General features: G+C 37.0%; 1 protein-coding gene across 1 annotated transcript in view; it reads right to left on the reverse strand.

Annotated features, from left to right (window-relative positions):
- The window catches only part of MACROD2 (mono-ADP ribosylhydrolase 2), an 809981-nt gene that overhangs the window by 222880 nt on the left and 561084 nt on the right, over positions 1-26017 (reverse strand). Inside the window, 2 exon segments of the mRNA XM_057369011.1 lie at positions 1477-1551; positions 13914-13943. Coding sequence (XP_057224994.1) covers positions 1477-1551; positions 13914-13943 — 105 coding nt within the window.

Below are 26017 nucleotides of genomic sequence, written 5' to 3' on the forward strand. Positions count from 1 at the left end.
CAATATAAAATGATCAGATTGATGCCTGGCATGACATATCAACATCAGTTCTTTTAAACCAGATAACTGTGCTCACCTTGCTACACGCATTACAGAACAGCAATCCAGTAATGGTACACTTCCCAAAGTTCCCTTTTACTGTATAAGGTACTGCTGTCTTCAGTAAAATTAAGTATCTTTATTTTGCTGCTGTCCTATTTATGACATGCCAAATATGTTAGTATGCCATTGTCTAAAACCCAAGCCGTTGTAGATCGTGGAAAAACCTTAGGAACAGGGTAAGCTTCACGTGAGAAAGTACAAAGCTGTGGATAACCAAACCCTCAACATGTATCTTGACAGAAATCTAATACTCCACTTCCTTCAAAAATGAACAAAAACTCTTGGGGAACAGCTCTGAATCGACATAATCAGTGCCATGCAATAATTTTACCACCCATATGTCTTCAAGTGCATCAAACAGCATAAGACTTCAGCTTCCTTCCTTCCTTCAAACTTCCAGGTTTGAAAACCTCTATTTACCACTCCAATCTCAACATATTATTTCCTTTCAATTTCAAAGTTGGCAAAAAACCAAACCAAATCCCATAAACCCACTAAATTCATACCTCACATATCAGAATCTTGGGAAACAACAAGCTCCCTGAATATACTGCTAGAGGAAAAATACCACTAATTATGTCCCTGTATGCAGTGCTTCTCCACTGGATGCTTTGTTCAATGTTTGCAGACAAAATACTGAACAACTCTAAACTGCCTACAATCTACTGGCTGTCATCATAAGGAAACAGACTGTCAGTTTAAGACATGATTATTTTATTTGTTTTGTCACTTCTTTGCTGCACTTCTCCAATCCAACACTAGGAACACAGCAGAAAGGGGAGAGATGCAGATCATTCTGTTAAAAGCATTTTTTGTCTTGTGCAAATAATGACTATTACTGTGCCACTGGAAGRTCACCGATACTATTAAAAATTCACATATTTATTGAATGTTTCAGAGAAAGTGAACACTTTACTGTAAGCAAACCAAAAATTAATGAAAATAGAAAAGAGGATCCTACGGTTCTTTACAGTAAAGTGACCTCTGGAACACCATCGACCTTCCATGGCCGTATCCAATGACAACTGCTRTACACATTTCCTTTCCAAGAATCTCCTCATTATTATCTGAAAACTTTGACACTCAGAAACAGCTTAGGCAGAGAATAGTCTTCTGYTTTGCCAGGAAAGATTACAATGCACAGGAAATGCACAGTATGGTTTCAAATAAAGGTATTTCCCTTGAACTCTAGTGTAGCTTTTTGATATAGCCATCTTCCCCTGGCTATATTGTCCTGACCTGACTTCACTGGTCTTAAGACTGAATAATAAAAGACTTCAAGGCTCAAGCCTGTGTTTACTCTTTTCACAGTTTTGGAGTCAAAGAACATAACCTTAAACAGAAATTTGAAATCAAATTTATTTTATTCCATACCTCATTGTGATTCTTGCTTAACCAKTCCTTAATAGTGTTAAGAGCAATGACAGCAGCAGGCTCATTTGGAAAACCTAAAAAAAGAAGACATGAGAGATAAATAAAAGGCATTTAGTTCATTTATATATAAGAAAACAAAACTCTGATCTTTTTTTCTTATTAGTCCTTAAAGTATTTTGGAATTACAGTTAGTCAACTCCCTTCTTCAAAGATCTGCATAAAGGTTTTAGGCAACACTATTTACATTTTYCCCCAGCTAAATAAATTGAAAATAGACCCAAAAATCCTTTATAGGATTTATTTTTATGTTTTTTACTTGGCTCTAGTTAAGAAAGGTCCACTGCTTGAGAGAGGAAGAAACAATAGAGAGCTACACACGTGTCATAGTAGGCAGGCAACCATTCAACACATATATCACAGTAACAAACACCAGGCTTACATTTCATGGCAGCAAGAAAAATTCAGACATTTCTTGAGGCATAAGGGCTTTCCTAAGGCTTTCTTTCTTTAATCTGTCAGCAAAACTATACCACACTATGACCCCAATGCCACAGGTCTTATAAAGATAGAAATATTTGAGTTGGAAAGCTCTCAATTTATGACCTGAATCATAACAAACAACTTTGGAAATTAAAGAATTCAYGAAGCATAAGTGTATGAATTTAAGGCCTTATGTTGTGTGATATATTAGCAATAGTAACTCCCTCCAGCACTAAACAATATAAAAAATCTTTCCAGGGATACAGACTTTTTGCTTTGATGGTTTCTACCTATCAAACCCAAGGATGCTTTCATTACTTAGGCGGCCTTAATTTAATTTTCCTTTAAATTCTTAACTTGAGGGCAGCAAATCATTTCTGTGAGGATTTAAAAATAAAACCCCATAAGCTGTATGAATCGCTCTCAGTAGGTTGGATTAATAGAACAGGCTTTGAAGAGGTGGAGCTGCAGGCACAGTGGACAAGCAAGCAACAGGGTTAGAAAGAGAGTCATGAAATTTGGCATACAGCTGTGTGGACACAGCATTTCTTACATCATATATCACCCTTGCACCACAAACTGAAACACAGATACTGCAAAAAATTACAAATGTTCAGCTCTTTTACTTATATCGTCTTTAACCCTTTTTCAGCATTTGTGCAACGTAAAATTAGAAAAAAAACAAAACAAAACAAAATCCCTTCACTGAATAATATTCCCAAACCATCACCCCCTGTAACTTGACTCTGCAAAGATTTGCTCCACAGCATGTGTACTGTTTTGAAGTGATAGATCACAGCCATTCAGCAAGAAGAGMAAGTAAAATAGTCAATTTTGGATAATACCACCATTTAGCATGTGCTTCCTTTGAAAACATTTCTCAATAAAGCAAATTTTTTACATTTTTAAAAATACACTTACAAAGTTCAAGATGAAAAATTAGCTTAGACCTTACAAATGTTACTGTGGATACTTTATTGCTGCTGGGAAAATATTCTTATGACATTTAATAATGCTGCTGATATCATCAAGGCATATGTCTCATGACACAAACTAACGACCACTAAAGAAACCCAAAGTGAGGACTTGCAACAGYCTGATTTTCATAATATAAAATAACAGAACCCTAAGCAGACTGTCTGCTCAAATTAGTAATATCCTAGCTAACAAACTGGGACTTTTTCCCATAGAAATTCCACACCCTGAGTGCGGCAGCTCTGCCTGAACTTACAATGAACACCATGCAGAGGGACAAATGTGTATTTCAGACAACTGATATGCTATTGTTTATGCASTGAATGGTTTATTTCCAGAACAATTCTCCCTCCAGCAAGATTAACTTTTCAGGCTTGTTTTTCACTCTCTTGCAGCAATGTATTYGGCCAAAACGGTGATAAAGCACTAGGGATTGTATAGAATCTGTCCATAAATTGTACACTACTTAGAAACTGCTCCCATACTAACCAGTCTTAAATAGAMTCTTATCTAGAAAACTGGTGTTCAATTACTCCTAAGTCACCACAATGTAAAGGAAACAGTTCAGCAACCTAAATAAACAACCTTGARTTCTGTGTACGATTTCAGAAAATATGCTGAAATCCATCAGAGCCTTTTATGAWCAGCTACCCCCCAAAACCAATCATCTAATCAACATTTTACACACATTTCTGGTAATTTTAAGRAAAGGATTATCTTACTGGCTTTATGCAGAGGCAGGACGGAATTARCCTGCTGTTGCATACCCTGCACCAGCACAAAAGCCCCCATGTCTCTGATTSTCAAACAGAAAAACATTTTGGTTTATAGGACCGGAGTAAAGGAAGATAAAGTGAGATGGGATCTTTTAAAACATTTTGTATTGTTTTTATCTCTAACCTACATTTGCCTGCCATAACATTTCTGGTCTGCTCCCATGKGCGCCCCCATCCCCCCTTTCCCACTTTCAGCAAGAAAGCAATCTCAGGAAGCACGTGGGAATCAAATTACTTGAGAGAAATGAGCTCGAGGAGCCTCACAGTTAACTGACTGCTGGAGCAGCAGCTCAGGCAATTCTGGCTAAAGGCTCAATTTCACAAAAGATAAAACAGGTAAAGTAATGAGTGACACTGGCCCATGTTACTGCAGTGAGGGCTTCTCCAGCATACTGAAAAGGACAAGGGCACAAAATAAGCACACATTTGGCCCYGAGGTACACGATTTCACTGGGTTTACCTGCCTGGAGGAAAAGGGAGGTTGGCAAAGTGTAGCCACCCACAAATAGGTARCTAACTTGGACTGGGCTTCCTGCATCCTCCACTGCCACAGTGAACACCTTGGCAACCCACCCAACTGTACCACAAAAACAGTGCAGGCTGTGTCTGCTTCCTGAAGAGCTGCTTCAAAAAATGAGAATTTTACTGCCACCATCTGCATTTTGCAGTGCCAACTGCTCACATCTCACTATCCATTGTCAGGATCCCAACTCCTCAAGTACAGAAAAATTCCTAAGCTAAAGAATAGGAAAATACTGCTAAGCCAGTAGGAATGAGGGTGTGCACCCTGCTACCATCAGTAATGCAAAGATACAACCCACAGTGACAGCCTAGGAAAGCTTTGAGAGATCTTCAAACTTATGAGCTTCTGAAACCCCTTCCAGGGCTTTCCCTCCTGGAAATTGTAACCCTGACCAGTGAAATAGCTGGCAAAGCAAGCTCTACACTGTGCAATTCTTTGCAGTCATCATAGCCATAACTTTCCTGCAAAGGCATGATAAGATATGGCAGAATTATTTTGATRTATCTGATATGAAATAAATGTGCTGTTTTGGAGGAGAAGAGTATGGAGGAGAACCAAGATAGTAACTAGAGATACACACTGACATTCCCATTACATTTTGTATTTATTCCCCAGAAAACAACTGCTAAGAACATAAGTCTCCCTGTTTCATCAAKGTACAGAAAATATGCAATAAATTCCCTGCTGTTAGACACCCTTGTGTAAATGCTCAGTCTTTTGTGCTTCAGGGATTCAGTGAAGAAACATTTACTCAATGGTGAATGTCTGTTACTCTCTGACTATTTTATCTGTGGAGTGTCAGAAAAGTGTACACCAGTGTTCATAGAATCACAGCCTATTCGGAGTTGGAATGTACCCACAGAGATCACAGAGTCCAACTCCTGGTCCTGCACAATGCTCTTCAAAGCATAACAGTGCAGCAAGGATTTTGTGACACAAAATTAACAGAAATCTATTTCAGGGAATCCCAAAATACATGGAGATGCAAGTAGCTTTATCTGCCTCTTTTCTGTGCTTGATACAATGGTGCACCTTATTAAAASTGCCTAGCTTACAATCAGGTAATGCCACCTCCCCATGAAAAGCTCATTAACAAAACACAGGTATGAAGTAATCGACATTTAATATGATTTATCTGAGGATTAAGATAACAGATTATAATAGGAGGGCTATAATACCAACAAGCAAATGTCAATCCAGAAAATCACTTCAGTAGCTGTAGGGATAAGTGTTATAATTTGTCAGTTTAACTGAGATGCCTAATGTTTTCTGTAAACCAACTCATCCTGGTAAAAAAAAAGGTCTATATCATTGTTTTGTTAGCATAGCTTATGTGCTAGACAGGTCTTTATTAATTTAAATCACATTCCCTTCTCTATGGATTCTAAAAGGCTCATCACAGGCTTAATATCCTTATTTGCTGGTTTTAATGGTTTCATTTTGAAGCAAATCATGAAAACAACCAAATGCACATCAACACAAATAATCATTATGTGGTTTTGTATTTTCTCAGAAAAAATATCTACCCTGGCATATTTGTACATATATAAAGATTTAACAGTTTGCAGACTGTTCTGTGTGCGAGAATCAACCCTGAGTCCCGTGGCTTAATCAACATGACTGTTAAAATTGAAAAACTTCCATATTTTAAGTTTATACATTTGTCAGTATATTTATAGATATATAAATGATGCTCTTCAAATAGTATCTTKTCACATTTTTAATTTTTAAACTGTGGACCTGTATTGAAGACCATCCCTGCAGTGAGTGTGACAGGGTATCTCCCCCATGCATCATTCCCTTGCTAAGAGGGAATCATCAGCACTAGATGGCGTGGAATATAAAGATGTTTTAAAGGAAAGAAAAGGGGGAAAGAAGAGGAAAAAGGTACTGATTTATTCCACACATGTTCTGATATCTGGTAGTATTACTGGTACTGTAAATACATTCTGAATCACAACAAGCACATAAATAACTGTGCCTCATTAAGGCCATGTGGGTTAAGGCCAGCTATTGAAACACAGATTATAGTACYTCAGTGCTTATGACAATAAAAGAGAACAAATGAGATGCACAGCCCAGCATGCCTGAGGTAGGGTTAACTCAATACATCCACTTGTCCTTCAGCTGTGAGATGAGCAACATAATCTTGCAACTGATCCCGTATAATCATCTTGTCAAAGATGTATTTTAGTAGTCAAAATGAATTCACTCATGCTAGGGTGATTCCCATTACCATGGTAAATCTGTTCTGTTTGGAAGCAGAGATGACAGTATTCTACCAAAAAGCTATTGTGTTACTATTCTTGAACTTTCTGCTTTTTTCTCTTACTTTTTTTTTTTTAAATAACCATTGTCACATAGTGATTGAATAAACAAGCTAAGTTCCTACCTTGTCTACCTTGATAATTTTTGTGGACAGTCATAACCTGGAAAGAAAGACCCTCATTTGGATCAGCTACATTGAAGACTAAAMAGAAGAGCCATGAATCTTCTGCTAAATAACCTACCTTGCCATATTGAACTCACTCAGCCAGAGAAAACCTTATTTGCTGTCCACTCAAAAAGTAGCTCTCAGAAAGACAGTGAAATTAAGTACTGTGAAAAGCCAGTAACCTTTCTCTTACCCTGAGAAACAAAGCTGCACCAATTCACTGTATCCTTCATGGACTGTGCTAGAGTAATTAACTATCACTCATGTAAAACCAAAAGGGGAAATAAGAAATTTGCAAAATGCATGAACAAAACATAATTCTGAAGAAACCATTATATGCTTCTCAATTCCTCCCAAGAAAGATTTCACTGAAGAAAAACTAGATTTCCAGTTTACAGATATTTTCTTATTATTTATTAGCATTGGAGAGGGGAAGAAGTTTCAGTAAAAATGCATTTACACTTGGACTGCTGAGGAGGAACTGAGTTCCCCTATGAGTACCTTGCTGCAGGAAATATCATAATGCCATTCTGAAGGAGAGCTGCATGTGTGTAAGAATTTCCCTTTTCCTCAGTAGTCAGTTGTTTGTTTTTTTTTTGTTAGAAGTCAAGGTTTTTGTTTTGTTTTTCCAGCATTTGTAAAGGAGTATGCTTGCAGGGGGACCACATAATGGATAAATGGATTCTCTAGCAGTCTTGCAAAAAAAAAAAAAAAAAAAAACATAGCAAGCAATACTTGGAGGCTCTGGGAAACAAAACGGCTTTATAGCTGTGCTGTTTACTGCACTGTGTGATGGAGTTTGCTGTCTGTCAGGGAATTTCTAATGCCCAGGTGGAATATTAAGGCTTCCATTTMAGCATAGTAGTAGAAAGATCAGAAAGACACAAGCACAACATTGAAACGGAAAAGATCTCACTCCTCTGGCAATTAGCAGTTTTCTATGGTAAGAGAAAGCACACATAAAGCAAATGCAAGTGGAAGAGATATTCACACAGGTAGTTTTGCAATTATAAAATCTACCTATGAGACCATATAGGCAATGTCTGTGTAAATTACACAGCTGTTTAAACACAAGTATGCAGCTGTTCCTGAGCAGAAGCACATCATTGGYCTTTAAATACACTTTACACCATATCCAGAATTGCTGTTCAAGAAACAAGTGTTGTACAAAGAAATGTTAATTGAAAGAGATTTCAAAGTGTACATGAGCTCCCTAATGCAGAATATTTCATCTTCTATTTAGCCTTATATAGCAAGCAAGTTGGGTTTCAGGGTGGCAACRTAATGCAGCCAAAGTAATCTGAAACAAAGTGCAGAGCACTAGTCAACTGTGAAATCTCCATCATACACTGAATTGCACAGCAATGGGATATTGGCTTCAGCGCAGTCACAATTCCAACAATGTTAAATATTTATTCTACCCACTGATTTAAATAAAAATGCATTGTTGTTGTTCTCAAGTGAAAGCAAAGTGTAAATAATCAATCCCACYTTCCTAAAGTGTCTTGCTAATGCCACAAGAGATAAACACCAACCAAACCAACCCTCACACATCCACACATTCTAAATTCCRCTTGAAAGTGGTACTTTCTCTTGAAAAGTGGGTCAGGGCAGTGATAACCTCCTTAACCTCTGCTGACACTGTCCCAGGCTCTCCTTGACACACAGTATCTCTAAGCACCAAGGGATGATCTTGCTGTTCARCAGTGGGAATAAAGTAATGATTCTGGACCTTGCCAAGCCCAGCTCCTCATGGCATTTTGCTATTGATTGCGGGTTCTAATTGAAAGCTCATCTGAAGCTGAGATATTCCTGATGTGCCACTCCTTGCTGAGTCTCTGATCATACATCTGCCACWTCAGAGAAACCAAACATATATAGGCAATAGAGAAAAAAAAAAAATACAAAATCACATACAGAACACAGACAGCGTTGCCAGCCCAGCTCTAGCCTTTAAATCACCTCTACCATGTTCAGTTGTTCTGACAGATGCAACCCAAAGACCTAGCTGGGTTATCTAAAACCTACAGAGTATTTGGGRAAGGCCATCCACGTACAAGAGCAAACAAAACAATCCAACATAACTTCTACTGAAGCACAGTTCTTATTCCCTCTCCAAGGGAAATCAAAGATTTCCTAAGAGCACATTAAAAAAAAAAAATCAGCTGAAACAATACATACTTACTACTTATGGGAAAAAAAAAAAAAAAAGGAAACAATGATGTTCTTTTATCTTTTCCCCCAAAAAAGATAAATGCAGAAAAAAGTTATAGGGCCCGTGGGGTGAAAAAGCAAGATACTATGTCTGGCATCTTTAATCTACTTAGTTTAGTCTTTTCAACAAATACATTATTGATTCTTGGTTTGTCTTTACTATTCACAGCGTGGATTTTTTTTCATTCTTGCCTCAGGCAGCAATAAACCATACTAAAGGGTCACATAGACCAGCAGGTATTGCGCTCAGGAAATCTACAACAGCTCAAAACTGAAATATTTCCATCCAATCTGGAGTTCAAAAATGCCAGTACACCTGGGAGGAACAGAGAGAGGGTGCATTCTAAATTTGATGCTTAATGGCTTGTTCTTCACTGTGTGGAAAGGCACTTCATGCTACTTGARCACACAATTTGTGTACACTGCTAAAACAAGTGCTTGTGCAGGTTGTTGGACTTGACACATCACTGCCCTGTCTCAACAATTTTATGCATTAATTTTTTAAGAAGAAGAATTTTTYCTCCCTTTCGCAGATGCTGCTTTATTTCTGCAGTAGTCATTTGGCTGGCAAGAGGTGAGCTCCACATATCCTTCWTTTTGTCCTGCACAGTGCACCATGAGCCTTATTTGATTTCATGCACTTGTCATATATGCATGCATATATGACATGCATATATCAGCAACCAGCCAATCTACACTATTTATCTTCATTTCAGGATCTATTGCAGCAAAAACTCTGTCAACAAAAACTACATGGAATCCACCAGCAGCTCTTCAACTTCCTCCYAATGCTGCMCCGAAAAAGSTTTTTACSTGTTCTGAGTTTACAGCAATATAYACAACAGAYRAAAWTGTGATTAGAAAGATTGTTAAGGWYTGGWTTAATGGGAAAAACTGGTTTAAAGMASRAGTRAGGAAAAATTGAAATTTAAAACTTTGATTACAGCAAAGCTGCCTGGTTACAACGATGCATTATACACTTTTGATGCTCTYAGCAAGACCTCAAATGCTAAAGGGTATTAAAAAAATACGGGTGGGTAAAATATAAAAATATCCATGCTTTTTGGAAAGCCCTCATTACAGCACTTTTGACTGACAATCCCCCAACAATCAATTGCTTTTTAAACCTAACACTGGTAGTTGATCAATATAATAACTTATATCTCATCAGATTCTTCAGTGTTTCAAAAGATCACAGCATTAATTGTCAAACAAATATTGTTAAAAATACRATTTCTCCTAACACCTCTAATTTGCATTTCACTCACAAGTATGCATTTACTGAGTCTTGTATTCTTCAGTCAAAGAGGAAATTAAATAAYCAGTTAATGGYACTTCCAATTCCAGAAGCTCAAATCCAATTTAGTCTTGACATGAACTTTAGGTCTTATTGACACTTGTTTCAAATGGCATTTTCCACATGTGTTCTGATAAGTGTTCAGTGTATCGTTGGGGGTTTTAAAATTTAATTTAATATCATTAAAATTTATTTTAAAATCATTAAAATTTATTTTAAAATTCAAGCAAACATATTCTGCTTCAGCAAGGAATGGGATTTCCTAGTGTTCTAGGAAACTCTTCAGGGGAAATCAAAAAGCCCAAACACTCATGTTTTTCAAGTAATTTTGAACAATATGCAAATTGAGACAGGAGCAAAAGCAATGACAGAGCAAATGACAATTACTGTTGTCAGAAGAAATGTCTGCATTTGGAAGAAAAGAACCGATTCTGTGGTTGGCCAGATCCAGCAGCAAAGGATCTGCAAGACTAAGAAATCTCTTTTGTCCAACAAAGCAGATCAAATAAGAAGCTGATCTGAACAATTTAAATGTAAATTTCTTACCACCTGTCAGACAAGTGAGATTGAAAGACCTCCACTTAAAAACCCAGGCATCTCCAACCCCAGCCTTTAAGTGAAAATTGACCTCCCACCTCAATTTCCTTGTAAATGTGGCCATGTGGCAGCAAAGGGGTTGTTTGTTCCAGCGCTTTATTAAATTTAGGTTATGTGCATGGTTGGCACAAGATGATCCACACTGTGCCTGGGGAAAATAACCMTTTCAAGGCAGGTCCATGCTACAGGCAAATACAACTAATCCTCTCRGAAACATGACATCCCAGGCAGATTAGCAGAAAGGACACGGAAAAGCATTAAATGCATTGCATGGAGAAACCTCACTGATTGTTAAGCAGTGAGGCAAATGAGGGAAAAGAAAAGATTTTTAATTGAGGGATATGTAAAAAGGAATACCAATTCAAAAGAGCTTGTTACATAATCAAAAATAATTTAAACCTTAGAATCAAGCTTAGGGAACAACTCTGGCYACTGTGATTTTCATTAATTTTATCAAAGTGTCCTCTCTGTATATACAATGACACCCAAGACAGTTCACTTTAGCATGGCAGCTGCACAACTCTGGATTTTGAAAAATTACACTGCAATTTTGAAAGGTTGGGATTATATCAGTGAATTATTGATATGCAGACACCGACCTCCATAGCTGAGTCTTCCTCAAATCTCTGGGAACAGAAATCAGTAAAAAGAAACCCCAAAACTGCACAAAAGAGGGAAGGTTATCAATGTATGGGTCAAAATCTAGAAAGGGCAAAACAATACCTGGGAGTAAGGGAGGTAAAATAGTACGAAACAGCTGTTTGAATTCCTCTTGCAGGATGCAGGAGAARATTTGGGAGTGAGGGGGTGATGCTGAGCTGGGAAGGATGGAGCTCAGGGGAGACCTTTGCCCCTCACTAGGTAAATYTATTTTAAGTGACAATACATTAAATTAATTTTCCCAAGTCAGGTCTGTTTTGCCCACTATGGTACTTGGCAAGTCATGTCCCATTCCTCATCTCTATGCACAACCTTTTTCACCTTGGTTTTCCCCCTGTCCTGCTGAGGAGGTGGAGTAGTAASCAAGTGGCTGAGTGGGCATCTGGCAGCTAACATCAAGCCACCATACAAGCACAGATTCCTCTACCATAAAATATTCTACCTATTCTACTTTCTTTCTTTTCACCAAAACACACAACTTGAAAGCCTGAAAAAAGAAGTCAAAATCRCACACAGAAAAAAAAACATTAAAAAGTAAGGGAGTGGAAAATTAAGGCATGAAAGCACTTGTGCTGGTGAGATCAACATAACTTGGGGACACACACACCCCAATTYTAGTTAGGCTTCTTCAGTTAGATTTACAAAATTAAGAGGCCATCATTCTTTAAAAAACATGGTTGTTTTTTTATAGCTCGATTGCCTCCACAGCAAAGCAGGAAAACTCACAGCTCTGATGAGTCAAACCCAATGAAATCAATACCTATGTTTATTACATATTTACATATGAACTTTGCAAAATAATCTCATGCAAGTTGGTGCTGGTACAAATAAAACCTGCTGAACTTACAGTAACTACCAGGAGATGAAAAAGAATAACATCCTAAAAGTTTGTGTATTACGCCTCTGAAAGTCTGAATATTATTATTAAAAAGTTTTACAAGAAGGAAAGGTGTAGTTGCTCTATAAACTGGTTAAGAATAAAAAAAATAAATTATGCTAGCACTGTAAGAGACACTTATCAAGCTATGTTGAAACCAGCATTTAACCAGCACCCATTATTTAACTTAAAAGTATTCTAGCAGTACAGAAATAAAGTGGTGGGCTTCCAAATGAAAGACGGATCTCCAAAGTTCAGAAAAGTTAGAGAAGGATCTATATTCCTTAGAAAATAGAAGATTAGAATTAAACCACTATGAAACAAATTAATTTGAAGAAACCAAAAGACCAATTGCTGCAGGTTATCTGAGTTCATGCAAACACCAAAAGAAGGGAACTGAAGCCTAATTAAGACATCCCCTCTCCAGCAGAAATTTGAAAAAAATCCTCTAAACAGATTAAAAGAAGCAGGAAGAAGGAAAAAAAATGTTAAGGTTAGCAGTCAGACAAACTTTTGCAAAGAGTTTCAAAACTGCTTAGAACACCTTGGAAAGAGCTAGTGCGCAACAGAAGAAGGTCAAGGGAAGAAACAATGAATGCGTGCGCCTCCGGGACACTTCTTGTGCTAAAATTTCAACATTAATTTTGCTTCTTATGACTTCCCATYAGATTCACATCTACCTTTCTCATGTGCTGTATGGGATAATACCACCAGGAACATACCAAAAAGAACTTATGCTTCAAAAGGATGGAGGTACTTTTGAAAATCCAGTAAAAAATAAAAAAGCCCACAAACCAGTTTGAACAAAGTGAGTTGAGAATGTGGAAAAACATTACCTTCTAAATCCAGTTTTAACAAATGCAGGTGTTACTGTCACATCCCTGTCCCCCAGGAGTTACTCCATGCTCAGAATTGCTGGATGGAATGTTTATGTGGACATCATTTGCTTTGGGCCAGATCAGTGACTATTTAGATTTGTTGTGAAGTAAGAGAAAGCATGTTTCATCATCAGTCCTGACATTTTTGGGGAAAAGAGGAGCTTTACAATTTAGAGATCCACAGACATTAATATATCTAATAGGCAGTGACAAAAACTAGCAATAAATACAGAGTAACCTAAATTGCATGGATCATACATTAMAAGTTACAAAATTAAGGCTTACACATGAAATTCAGGCAGAACCGTTTTGTTTAGTAAGTAAAAAATCAGTGAAATATGTTGACAGTAAGTCATAAAAACAAATAATAAAAATAAGTAGATTAAAAAAAACTGTGGAGGTAAGAGAAAATCTAAGACATCAAGAATGATAAAATGTGGAGCCAAGGCTGAAATGTATTCAGTACAAATATCAAGGTGACCTCTTCCTAGTAGAAAGCTTGATACCATGAAGCTTCAGTAATTTGTGGAAATTGATCTATCAAGCAAGCATAATTTGTTATCAAATGCAATTTTTTTGAAGTAGATAATTTCTTGAAATCATATGTAATTTAAACTTRATATATGTTTATGAACTTCAAGCCTAKRTTTTATTGGCATTAGTGCTGATAGAGAAATGTTTCTATATATTCCTTTTCAGAAAATGTTCAGCTTAGTTAAGGTCAGCATAAATGCCATGTAATCAACATGGAAAACTCTGAAGGTCAGCAACTGGGAAAGAGAATCTTGAAAACATGAAATAAGTTAAGAAAGGATTTGAAAGCTAACTATTTACCACAAAATGCCTCAAATTCCACAGCCAGAAAATCATTGACTGCCCTTAGTAAGACAGTTTTGAACATGCTGGCACTATTAAAGAAATTCAACGGCAGAGTAGTTAAATATTCCTACATCACTTGTGAATCATTTTGGAAAATACCAACTGAAAATATGTGTGAGGAGTTACACTCAAATTTGTCAGCTGTATGCTCTGTAACTTGGCCACCAGCCAGGGTAACTACAGTCACTGCTTCTGATTTCTTACAGTCAATAAAATGGTGACAACTACACCAAAGCTACACAATTGTGAGAAGGGTATAATGTTCAATAACATTAAATCCTTGTTAGGAATGACACAGAAGCATTGCCAATGTGCATTCTCATTACCTGAATCGTGGCTAGCAGCTTTGATTAGCAGCGAGCTGTGAATCTCACACCTTATTTTGGGAAGAGCCTACTATACATCAGTTATTCATTGTTTTACTGAAAATTAGTAAATTGTAACTGATTATGCTGAGAGCAAAATACAACAGAAGATTCCTGTGGCACTGACCTGGCATGCAAATATCATCACTTCTTTCTTCTAGATTGTTTTTTACTATTGTGAAAAATTCATCAGCTTTTCCTTTCTTTCTCACTTTGTAAACTAGGCCAAAAGGGACAAAAATCATCATCTCTTAATTAAGCAGTACCAGCTTAGCAACAGAACTGTTCTTTTCTCTTATTCATAAAGACAGGAAAAAAACACTCTAAAACCTAACCAAACCCAGAAGACTACAACCAACTCRTGAACACAGCTCAAAATGTCATTGGACAGGTTCCTAATGGCACCAGGCTAAAAAATATGTTCTGGACACCTAACAGTCAGCTATAGCATGTTTACTGCTACAACAAAAAGCATGGTTAAAAATCTATCAGTGGCAGAATGTTTAGCACCCATTACAGACACAAGTGTAACTACCTAATGGTAATTAAGGGCATAAGAGAATGATTAATGTTCTGAATCCATAAAATTGCATCAGTTCAGAAGCTATTATGATTGCACTGTCTGAAGCTCACAGCCTACACCGGGCAATTTACAATAATATGCATTYTGCATAAAACTGATATTCCATTTTTCTAGCATTGGATAATGAGCTGGTACATAAAGCTGAAACTATACACCACACACTGGTCACTGCTTTGAACATTGATTTACTCTCATACTAARAATGCACTTGTTTTTCTTAATCTTAAATTCTAGATATTCTTATTCTGTATTTTTCTCATCAAAATGCCAAACGCTTCACACTGTCGTCTTCAGTAATTTAGAAATATTTTTTTTGTTCACCAAAACTGAGAAAAAGGAAAATGGATACAGAAAATACAGTACTGGCTGCTAGCTAGAACAATGGACTGACATTTATATCAGCTCTTATTTACTTAGTGGGTTTACAACTAGGTTTTCCCTATGCAGAATTGGCATAAAATTATTCACATTGAACAGTATCTTCCTCAGTGAATGACCTGGAAGTGTTACTCAATTGGACTAAGCAACCCAAAATTTGGTTTGTAACATAAACAAGTAACAATGTGTGATCAATATTTTCTGTAAGGGACACTCGCTGAGAATGAAGGTTTCATGTTTGTATTTCAGAGAGAAATGAAACAGAAGGGGGCAAAAAGTCTTCCACTGCCACAGCATCACATACAATAAGATATTACCCTTTAAATAGCATTATACAGTATTTCTGTTAAAGGGTTCTTTCAAACACCACAGAAAGAAGGGGGAAAAAATGTGATATGCTGCATTGTCCAAAACTAAATTGGAAAATGATAGATACAGATTATCATCTAGTAATATATAGGAAAGCAAGTACTTTCATTCTCTTACATATAAGTAATATACTGAAAGGAATAAAAGAGATATAAAAATCGTTTACAATTCAGAATTTAAGGCAATGTTCTTTTCAAGAGGCTAGATGCTCTTTCAAGAAAAAGTAAGATAAAGTCTTCCCTGCCCAAATAAAATATTTTTTAAAAGGTACAATACTTTGGACCAGATTCCTTCTCTGCTGAGCTCATTGCAGTTATTCAAAGTGAACAGGGTCAATTGAAAAAAGCCACATTTATTCCTCTCAATGCACTCCACAGCTAGTGCAAATCACCAAAGCTTCTCTGGAACCAATGTGTTCCAGCATGAACTTAGCTCTGTTTCCATATCAGTTACCAGTTGAAAGAATGAAATCATAGCCATAGATAGAATAAAGAACATTATTAAGTAAAGAACRTTATTATGAGTAGGCCAGTTAAAAGAGTTCAATATTCCTAATACAAGCTAGAAGCCACACAAGTTAGCTGCTGCACAATTCCAAAAAATAAGTAAGAAGCAAGTTAAGCAACCATCTACCAAAAGTTCCCAAGTTCTCTACATAGCTGACAGAATAAATCATGTTCTTTAGGCTGCCATTGTTTTCCTTTCCATCTGGAATCAATTTACGTCCTGTTCCCAGGGACAAAATCAGAGTCTATAGGAAGCTATAACTGCTCAGACCTACCAGCAATAACAACAGAATCACAGAATGGATGGGGTTGGAAGGGACTCTAATAGACTTTAAACTTCAACCCCAAATCTTTGTTGTTTTTTGCAGTAGCCATAACACATTCAGCCAAACCAAGGAATTACTTTAGTATTAGTTCCCATGGTGTTAGACATAAAATCACTCCACAAATACAATTTAGCTTGTTCTCCAAGGCAGGATCTTGTAAACCACCGTGACTTTTCCTCCCKAGGACTAATCCAGGAGCTCCCTGGCCCATGTCAGTGATGGACGAGGTGTTGGGATGCTCTCAATAACCTTTATCACACCCGCCAAACCCTGTGACTGAGAGTGAACAGTTTGTTTATGGGCGGTGCTGGTGACAGGAGCACCAACAAGCCCCCTCATTCAGTCCAACGGGTGAATTGAAGGATTAGTCTGTCATGCCAGCACAGGGCCTCATTTTTCTTCTGTGCCACGTGGGTCACCCCTTTCCCTCAGCCTGTATTTGATYGTGATTAATTCGTCAAGGCTGGCTATAGCATGGAAATGAAGAAATGGATTGCCAATTACAGTTATCTTCTTGCAGAACACTCCTTGAACCCGTCCTATTCTGCAGTAGTGACAGCTCAGAAATAACCCAAATGCAGCTCTATTGAGCAGAAACCTGACCTAAAGTGTATTTTAAAGCAAAAGGTGACTTCCCCMTGCCCAAACCAGCTCTTCAGTGTAAATGSTTGACTTCTATCCTGCCCGCCTGGSAGGGACATAAAAAGCCCATCCACACTTGTTTTTGTTGTCACCTTGTTAATATACACTGAACTTCTCTCTTAAGAATCTTCAACAAGAAGGTGCACATTTGTTTCTGCGTGCCTCACCCTGAATTCCCTGAAGGGGAATTTAATATATATATTATCACTGCCAAGTAAACAAACCCAGTGATGGTTCTGCTTTACACAGAAGCTCTGGAAAAGATTTGAACCTTCTCCCCAACAGTACTCACAGAAAGGTAAATTCTGACTCTTGCTGCATTTCCTCTGCAATAAGACTCATGTGTTCTCCCAAGCTGTCTAATATTTCATTGATATAGGCAACTAGCTTGAATTTAATAATCAGTTTCTGATAGATTAATCAAACCTGAGTTTTTATTAATAATTATTMATATAGCATTTGAGAAATAACACCTCAGTCCTGGCAATGCATGCRCATGATTTGTTTTAGTCACTGACACAATCACCAGCAAGTTATTTGAGTTGCATAAATTCAAATTATATGTAAAAATCTAACTTTTTATTACCTCAGAAATTACCAGTTAAAAAGAAAATACTTTTTTCCTACAGAAGTAAAATTCAGACCATTGTAATAGATGCTGTCTTCCATTGTTGTAATTCATGATATTTTATATTATTTTCTGATGCATCACACTTTGAGACAGAAGACAGATGAATGTTTTTCCAACACGTGTGGCACACAATATCTTTAAATGCATTCCCAAGACAAAAAGGCASAACTAACTCTCTTCCAGGCTCAAGGTGGCCTTCCATTAACCCAGCTGCCAACACGATCTGCGGTGTGCAGAGCTGCAGAATACATCTTATAAACAGCATTTTGGCTAAGAAACAGGATTAGTCATTCACTACACTGAATCATCCAGCTCTGCTATTCTTCTGCCTCAGTGGCAGCTGCCCTTTCCAGTGATATATGGCAGCATTCTTATTTAACAAAGATGCAGGGAAAAGGACAACACAGTGAACGACCCTCAGAGCCAGGGACACCTTTTGCGTGTTTTTCAGGTATTTTGATGAGACTCAGAATGGCAGGCCTACTATAAACACTTGTTCCAAACTTCTTGGAGTGACCAACATTAAAAAAGGAAAGATGACCCTGATAATGTAAATTTATGTATAAGGCAACTTTCTGTGTTTGTACAGGAGTAGTATTAAGGGTCTCCAATACTAATGAAAACCATTACAATAGATATTGCATAAATAACCAGTAACAGACAATGTCTGCAATGGAGGATAAAAAGTAGGACAAATAAGGTCCAGCCCCACAATATTCTGTGACCAAGACAGACCTATCCCTCTGYACTGAAAAACAGAATAGAAAGAGAACCTGCTCTCCTGAGGTATTTTCTATCTAATGCAGTCACAGAACTTCAAAAAAAAAACCAAAAGTAAACACCTTGGTGGTAAAACGCTTTGATATACATGACACCACAAATATTATTGCTACTCAGCTTCAGTGAGTCAGGGCTTTCAAAAGCTCTGTGAGGATACACAAACACTCGTACTACTATTCTGTTTTCACAGAATGAGTTTTAAGCTGTGAGTGTGTCTCAACTGAATACACTCAGAGACACAGCATATCTCAAGCTGGAAGGGAATCATGAGAATTATTGAGTCAGACTCTCTGCTCCTCMCRGGATTACCTAAAATTAAACARTGGGACTAAGGGCATCATGTTCATCCAGGCTTCACGGCAGCTTCCTTCTGTTTACATTTGTAAACTCTAGATAAAACAATTGCATGGTATTAAAATGTTGTGGGTGATCATCTAGGAATAGAAATCTTGCCCTCAAGCTTTTTCTAGCTGCCAAAGTGTACTGAATGTGTGTGGTAGAACTAAGATTACATACARGACTAGCTATGCCACAGTGCACGGATAAATGAAATCTTGGCAAAGATGACACACATCACGTCTGGAGCAAGTTTTCAAAGTCAGGAGTAGTTTTACAGCTGTCAAGATGACATCCATTCTTCTGTAACTAGATTAATCTTATATTAAGTTCCTCCTTTCAAGGAAGCTCAGTTGCATCATGAAATTTGACTGAAATTATTAAACTAGCTGTCTGTCTTTTTTACAATGTGCTTAAAACTCTGAGGCAACATACTTCAAATACATTTGCTGTAGAAATGGGGAATGCATGAAAAAGATATTCTTATAATGACTATGTTTTCACACTACATCTAATCATGAATAYGGTTAAGACACCCACAACAATATGGTAGAATTCATTAATTGACTGGGCTGCGAGTTGAATTTTAGGGACACRCTCTTTCCTGGGGGAAGAGGCAAGATTACATCAAAGAAAAAATTTGGATAGCAATAATTGGGCCTTTTACCAAGAAATATTTTATACTTCATGTATCATCTTAATGTAAAGTCTCTAAAATGAGGTCTGCATAGCTTTATTTTCTTACTTCAATTCACTTTTTAACGAATTAGCTTCAAAGAGCTTTAGCTTTTCCAGAGTGTAAAGCCACAGAACAAACACATCAGATTATCTCGTTGACATCAGCCAGGAAAATTTAGAAAAGAGAATTAAGTGATTCTGTTGGTATACAACAATACAGAGTTTTAACTTTCATCAGAGCTACTGAAACATTCCTAATTCTTTGAATGGAAAACCACAAATATGAAAGTAAATAATACATCTGACCAGCTGAAGCCCTGTTTATGATTTCTGCAATATGTTTGCTGAATACCAGAGAACTTTTCAAAATTTTTCATGCTTCACAGCATAGTTTGCCAGAGAAAAAAAATAATAATACAGAAGGTGAAAGGAAAAAGGGGAAATGTGCCCAAAGCTCAGTGTGGTTTTTATGTCTTTGGAGATGTTCCTGTCTTTTCCTCAGCAGTCTGGGATACCTGTAGAGCTCATTGCAAAAGGAACTTCAGCTGTGCTAGGAGCTTCAAGATGGAAAACACCATGAAATAAGAGCAAGAGAGCACACAGTTGTGTCTTGTGGAGCAGAACCCTGACAGKGAGGTTAAAGAGGGTGGGCAGCTGCAATATGGAAGGGACCAATTTACATAATAATATATTTTTWAAATAAATATGGATGAAATATAAATACATATAAATATAGCTCTAAAAAGAAAAAGTAACTACATAGGATTTTATTTCTTGCGAAAGAGAACATGGCACTAAAAGAGGGGCCATGAAGCAACTGAATATTCAGTGATCAACAGTCTAAGTTTTCACAGGGAAATTTTTAAGCACAGTCACCAAATGCCATCTGAATGAAGGACGGGATTTGTCCTCTAGTGTTGAGGGCAAATGCTACAAAATGGACCAGTCAGCAAGACCTTCAGAATAGATAAATCCAGATAGTCAAACTACATTATCCATAAAAAGCCCATTTCCACTGRAAAAGAGAGCTTATTAAGTCTCTTGTCTGGAATCAAGTTAGAGCTTCTCCTTRCTAAATACATTATATGAATGTTAATTTTAGACTGTTGAGAGCTCATCGATTAAAACTTCCCTGTAACMATTTTTTTAGTATTTAAATTATGGGAAGAGACCAATTAGTATCATGGACACTACACTGTCTGAAATAAGAACACTGTTAAATAATGCATGCAACAGATTTTTAAACAAGTAGTAATTAGATTTCTAGGATTTCTTGAATATTATAATAGTAATTTCATAGCTGTTGCCATTATTAATTTTAATAATAATCTATTTAACTGGTGATCAGTCCCAAAAGAAGCAAAGAATGAGTTCTCATATATCTTCATTTTTGCTAACATATTACATTATGCCAATTACAGACCAAATAACAAAATGCAATTAATTCCCCAATGAGTTATAWAAAAGATCTTTTAAAACCACATAGTGTCAAAAAAGTTGATGTGGTCTGAGTTGAGGGATGAGGAGCTGCTGCTCAATTAAAAAATTGACTYAGTCATAAAAATCTTCTTAATATGAACTTTCCTTATGTGACCTACTGAATTGGGATTTTTTTTGTCATGAAGAATTTATATGATAATATCCATTTTCCTGGGTAACCTCAATTGACATCACAATATCCAAATCCTGATGATCACATAAGCATYGGGGCTTTTTAATGGTGACAGGAATTCAAAGCACCAGACTGGAAATAAATACAAAACTACTTCATGGTTGCTTATTACACATTAGTGTACAGTGGGTCTGAAAAATTTAGAGCTAACTCCTTCCTTGGAAGGGTGACAGTGCATGCCTGATTAGAATTGCTCATTAAAGAAACATCTATCCCAGAAATGAAATGCCAACAGAAAAATGAGGGAAAAAAAAAAAAAGATGAGAAAAAAAAGATGAGAAAGATGTAAATAGATGGCCTCAACCTTTAACCCCGTGTCAGGAATTTATTTTGCCTTTGAAAACATTTGGTTTAGTCTTCTGACTCCGATTTTCAGAGGGCTTTTATAATCCTTCAGCAGCACACCTGTCAGTTAATCCCTTGTTATAATCTACCTTGGATCACCTCCTGAGGAGAAGAGCTGATGGATGTGGTCCCAGCCCTCTGTGACTGAATCAATCTCTCTTTGGACCCTGAGCAAGATGAACTGAGGGTCAGGTGACACAAGTGACACAGGAGTGAAGGACCTCTCCCCCCAAATCTAAAGCAGACCATAGAATCTGTGCCCCTTCCCTGCATCATCCCTTGAGAAGGGATTATATGCTKCTATTTCCTATACACACTGCCTAGTTTAAGTCTATGTTTTTTAAAGTTTTTTTTTTTTGTTGTTTTCAGACTCCCCTTTAGCAACACATTATAAATAAAACCATGCAGTGTTTTACCATGACTACCATGACCAGGCCAAAAGCTACAAGTAAGCCTCAGTGGCCTGATTCTACAGGCAGCAAGATTTACTCCAATGTAATAAAGATGTTTAAAATGTGGTGAAAMTGTGCATTTCCACCACCTACATAACCACAGACATTCTGCACTTCTGTGGCATTTGGTCTTTTTCTCTCTGTGCTTTCAAAAGAAATGCAAGCATAAATTCATAACAAAAGTAATGGCTGCCACTGTATTTTTTCTCAGAAAGGATAGATGACATAATTTTCATGAAATCAAGCTAAGATACAGCAATATTGATGTAGAGACAAGTACACATCACTTGGAGAATTCTCTGAAAGTTAAATCTTTCCTCCCCCACTTTGTTTCTTCCTTTTTTCCTCCTCCCTTAAGTTTAAAATAACATTTCAATACTTGTTTCTGTTGCCAGAGAGCAGCTTATGTTGCCAACATATCTCAGAACAAAGTCAAACCCTGTATCATTGTAAAATAACAGAAAGGAGGTAACACACAGGTGTGCATAGAGCATAACATCTTCAATTCCTTCCATATGCAGCCCATCCCACAATTACCCCTCAAACATGAAAATTCCTGTCTCCTCACACCCATCTGCAGAGCCTGGTTTAAATTTTGTGGCTTGGAAGGTTTGTAGTACCCTATCTGACATCCTTATTCACTTTGCAGAGAGTTTCTTAAAGACACGATAATGAGATGCTCTTCCAAAAAGTCTACTAAAGAAAGTGGCATTTTCCCCCTGCCCCCCAATATCCTCTTCTGGAGGTATCTTAGACATAATAAGACCATAATTATAGGGAAACTGGACATGTATATGGTGATCCATGGTATAACATGAAAATCTGTCATACTTCAACCTAAAATCACACTTTGTACCCTCTGAACTATAGATTTGCCTGTAGATTTTTTTCATCCCTTTTTATACTTTTTTTTTTTTCCCAAAAAGATTGTAAAATTTCTTTAGAAAAGGAAAAGGGAGAAAATGTAAGAAAATTTSTAAAACTCTAATGGGTCTGGTTAAAAAAAAAAAAACAAAAAAAAACCCAAAAAACTGATAATGTTAAGACTGTGCTCTGGCTTAGTGTGTTACTAAACAGCTGCTGAGGATGTGTAGCTTGATACTCCAAAAGCTCCATAATGTCATGGGAGTGATGCAAATACCTCAGTACTCCTCCCAAAACTGTTTTATTTAGCAAACTTCATGCTCTTGGCATAAAGGAAAGCATTTATTGCAATAAAGAGAGTAATCTAGGGATCCATGGGAATATGAATTTTCACCACCTTTGCTTTCTTAGACTGATTGAAGTTTGTACACTAATTAAAGGTGCCAGGGATCTCTGAGAAAAATATCTTAGGGTCTGGGCATCTCTTAGGGAATTTTATTTTCCCTGAGTGCCTGTGGGCAGACTCTTCCTTATTATGCAGTCCTGACAAACATTCAGCATTGGTTACTTTCTATGTAATTTTTTGAAGATTGAATCCCTCATTCGAACCTATCAAACTTCTCAATCAAATATCTTTTGTGAGTGGATTTGTTGCCAGAACTCTTTAAACAGGAGTAGATGGAAATCCAAGTTTTGACTGTTGGCACGGTGCCTTAATGGCAAATGGCCTTCTCAGGGCTGTAACTTGTTCAAGCTGAAACATTCACAGGGGGACGTGTGGAGATGGAGCATCAGGCAAGTGTTTGGGAGGAAAGGCAGAGTTTTCCTCTATCCAACACTCTTCCTATAGAAAGCAATCAGCCCTTCGCCAAAAAGTCAGAAAGAGCCATGCTTGCTTTTTCCCAGGTTCCTTTTTATGGGAATAAAGGAGTCTTGTGCAGTGATGAAAACAAGAAGGGATTGCTTCCCAGAGAAGCGTAAGTGCTCCCTTTCAATGGTAAGAGTGAAGGTGAGAAATCTCAGCATTTACACGAGTCTGGAGCAGAATTCAGTCCAGCTTCTTAAACTGGATATACTCAGTTGATCTCTTGCAAATTTTTCTACCTCAATTTGTTGGAGAAATTGTGTCCTGAGCCAGGGGTTTCTGAAGGGAGAGCATTTGTTTTTATGGATCCAAGATGAGGAAACAACACAGGGTGTTCCTTCAATAACATTTCACTGGGAGAGTCCAGTGTTAGGTACACAGCACAAAGATATCCTGATCAACTTGCACTGAGGCTGATCCACTTTTTATCTAGACACTGCCTTTATCTAAAGGAATGTGCACGGATGAAGGGGAAAACACCAACAAAACCAGGAGTTGAAAGCATAGTTTTGTGGGGTTTGGGTGTACCTTACATTGCAAACACATCACCCACAGCACTGTTTTAACAATGCAACTCGTATCAAATGTTCTTGAAAATACTGAAATCACACGCAGGGCTGTCTGTTTAATCATAACTTTAGGGCAGCGTATCTGAAAGTCCATAAAGAAGGAAAATATTTTTTAAATTGAGGAATAGAAAGTACTTATCAAAATGTAAAYAGTACAATTGATTAGAGACTSTATTYCCCCAAAGAARCCAAACAAAAAAGCAACCTCAGAAAACCACAGCATTTTAGCACAAATGCATTTTAATTTACTTCCACAGGTGAAAACAGCAAACTATTACAGAAAATKCAACTGCCACAGTGTATAATGTTTCAGTAATGCCACAGACACCTCTGAGAAAAGCATGGAGCACCTCATGCAAACTCAAGATTCCTATCAAAGATCCTTTCCAACTGCCTCTGCTGGCTTCTGGGAACCATATTCCTCACCTGCTGAGACTTTTCTATTAACCAGGCCAATTCTAAAATGAAGTGAACTATCATTATTTGTAAATCCCACTTACTAGTAATTTCCATTTATTTACACTATGTCTTGCTTGATTTTGTAAAATAATAACAAAAAAGTATCTATGTAAAAGATCAAGATTTAAAGCAATGAGTCAAGGACTAAAATGCAATGCTTGCCTCCAGGTCCAAAAGGGAGACCAGAACTGTGAACTGAGGGAGAGCTTTAYCTAAAACCAGATTTATATTCAGCCAATTCTAGTGCTTGTGGAAAYGGCATCTGCATGTTCTCCTGCAACAATGAAAGTGCAGTTTGAGTTCAAGTAGAAGCGAATACAGCACCCAAATTGAATTAGATTTTTACCTCCTAAAGCCTATTTCAGATTTACAATCATAAAAAAAAAATTAAATAAGAAGTCCTTGAAAAAGAAGAAACAAGCCTAAATATCCCTGCTTTCCTTACTCCACTCCTGAATCTGAATTAACTATTTAGTAAAAGCTCAAATTATCTTACCTAACAATTACTATATGTTATGACTTATGCTATACTACATTGTTACATGACGATTTTTTAAAAAATATATTGCTGTTTAACATAAAATCATAGAATAGTTTGGAAGGGAYCTCAAAGATCACCTGGTTTCAACCCCTCTTGGGACACCTTCCAGTAGAACAAGTTGCTCAAAGTCCCATCCAACCTGGCCTTCAACAGCTCCAGGGATGGGGAATCCACATGTTTCTTTAAAACATCCTTATTTTAAAAATTTTAAATTGTATAACAAATCAAACCTACAATCATTTTTATGCATTTATTGGACCTAAATGGAAGAAAAATCAACTTAGATTATTAAGACAAAAAATAAATTTCCCTTTGGAATTTGCATGTTTTCTCAAATTTCTCCAGTTTTTTCTAAACATTGAACAGCTCGTTTTCTTTCTCCTTCAATTTCACAATGCCAACCAAAAGCCAGACTATTAGTGATGGATTACCTTACATTACAACAAAGCAAGAGACTTACAATAACCCTTTCCTTCCAGTTCCTTCAGGCCATATTAATTTGCATGTAGATTAATAAACTAAAATTGTGGAAGCAAAACTCAAGGGAACTGAGATAATTTCCCGTTACTTTAGCAAGTTGGCTTTGCTTT

The sequence above is a fragment of the Malurus melanocephalus genome, unplaced genomic scaffold (assembly GCF_030028575.1).
Source record: "Malurus melanocephalus ecotype Western Australia unplaced genomic scaffold, MMel_1.1 scaffold_101, whole genome shotgun sequence".
Lineage (NCBI taxonomy): Eukaryota > Metazoa > Chordata > Aves > Passeriformes > Maluridae > Malurus > Malurus melanocephalus.